Consider the following 1,624-nt stretch of genomic DNA (forward strand, 5'->3'; position numbering starts at 1 on the left):
ACCTAACATTAACCTAACCTAACATTAACCTAACCTAACATTAACCTAACCTAACATTAACCTAACCTAACCTAACATTAACCTAACCTAACCTAACCTAACATTAACCTAACCTAACATTAACCTAACCTAACATTAACCTAACCTAACCTAACATTAACCTAACCTAACATTAACCTAACCTAACATTAACCTAACCTAACCTAACCTAACCGAATCTAACCTAACCTAACCTAACATTAACCTAACCTAACATTAACCTAACCTAACCTAACATTAACCTAACCTAACCTAACCGAATCTAACCTAACCTAACCTAACATTAACCTAACCTAACATTAACCTAACCTAACCTAACATTAACCTAACCTAACCTAACCGAATCTAACCAAACCTAACCTAACATTAACCTAACCTAACATTAACCTAACCTAACCTAACCTAACCTAACCTAACCTAACATTAACCTAACCTAACATTAACCTAACCTAACCTAACATTAACCTAACCTAACATTAACCTAACCTAACCTAACCTAACCTAACCTAACCGAATCTAACCTAACCTAAACTAACATTAACCTAACCTAACCTAACCTAACCTAACCTAACCTAACCTAACCTAACCTAACATTAACCTAACCTAACCTAACATTAACCTAACCTAACATTAAGCTCACCTAAGCAGGCCTTCTGTCCAGCTGTGTGCACATATTTGAACACTTCCTGTGTGCTGAGGACTGAAGCAGCAGGTAAAGTCCGGCTCTGTCTCTGCCTCTCAGGCAGCTTCTCTCTGCTCGCTCACATCCCAGCTGATAACAGCTGGACTCATTTCCCTGAGTTTGCATGGAGCCACTTACTGACAGGTGCAGGTGAGCCGGTCCTGGTCCAGGTGGCAGGGCTGCTGGGAGTCCTGGGACCTGTTGCTGAGCAGCAGGCAGTAAAAGATGAAAAGCAGGAGGCAGATAAGAGCTGGAATCAGACAGGACAGCTGCCATGCTGCCATGCCCATGTTTGGCTGCTGCTAGCTGTGTGCTCCTCACAGGATGCTAAGATCTTTGCTGCTCCTCACCTTATAAGGTGAGTCCAGCCAAGCTCAGCGTTTTCACCAAACGCTGCCGAGTCAGAGGACCTGTCCATGTGTGGCTGCAGACCTCCAGTCTGGGATCAATATCAACTTTTTACTGCTCCCAGGAAGACTTGGAGCCAGAAACCACAGCCTCCACTCACACACACACCTTTAGCTGTTTTACAGCTCATTTCAACTAAACACAGTGCTTCTTTAAAAATCACTGGTGTTTCCTGTCCTTTAATAAATCCAACCAGAACATTCCTGCTGATTCAGCAGAAATGTTTCAGCAGAGAAAAATGAGTGTAAGAGTTTTACTCACTGCTCAGATCTTCAGTGGATCCACGATGAAGGCTGAACTCCAGAGAAGTGACAGGAWGACTGCAGGTGGATGAAGACCAAGAACAGGATGATGTCACCCTTCCTCCTCCTCCTCATCGCTTTTTAAGCAGGCCACCTGGGGAGGAGAGAGGGTCACCTGATGAAGGGTGAGGGCCACCTGGGTGGAGCCAGGACCATCAGAGCAGCTTCTGACCATCAGAGCAGCTTCTGACCA

General features: G+C 44.4%; 1 protein-coding gene across 1 annotated transcript in view; it reads right to left on the bottom strand.

The window, feature by feature from the left end:
• The window catches only part of LOC106535776 (myosin-11), a gene marked incomplete at its 3' end in the record, with an annotated part of 32,105 nt that extends 30,499 nt beyond the window's left edge, over window positions 1-1,606 (bottom strand). The window contains 1 exon segment of the mRNA XM_014032856.1: window positions 860-1,606. Coding sequence (XP_013888310.1) covers window positions 860-1,011 — 152 coding nt within the window.
• Between the last annotated feature and the right edge of the window lie 18 nt (window positions 1,607-1,624).

The sequence above is a fragment of the Austrofundulus limnaeus genome, unplaced genomic scaffold, assembly GCF_001266775.1.
Source record: "Austrofundulus limnaeus strain Quisiro unplaced genomic scaffold, Austrofundulus_limnaeus-1.0 Scaffold1559, whole genome shotgun sequence".
NCBI lineage: Eukaryota > Metazoa > Chordata > Actinopteri > Cyprinodontiformes > Rivulidae > Austrofundulus > Austrofundulus limnaeus.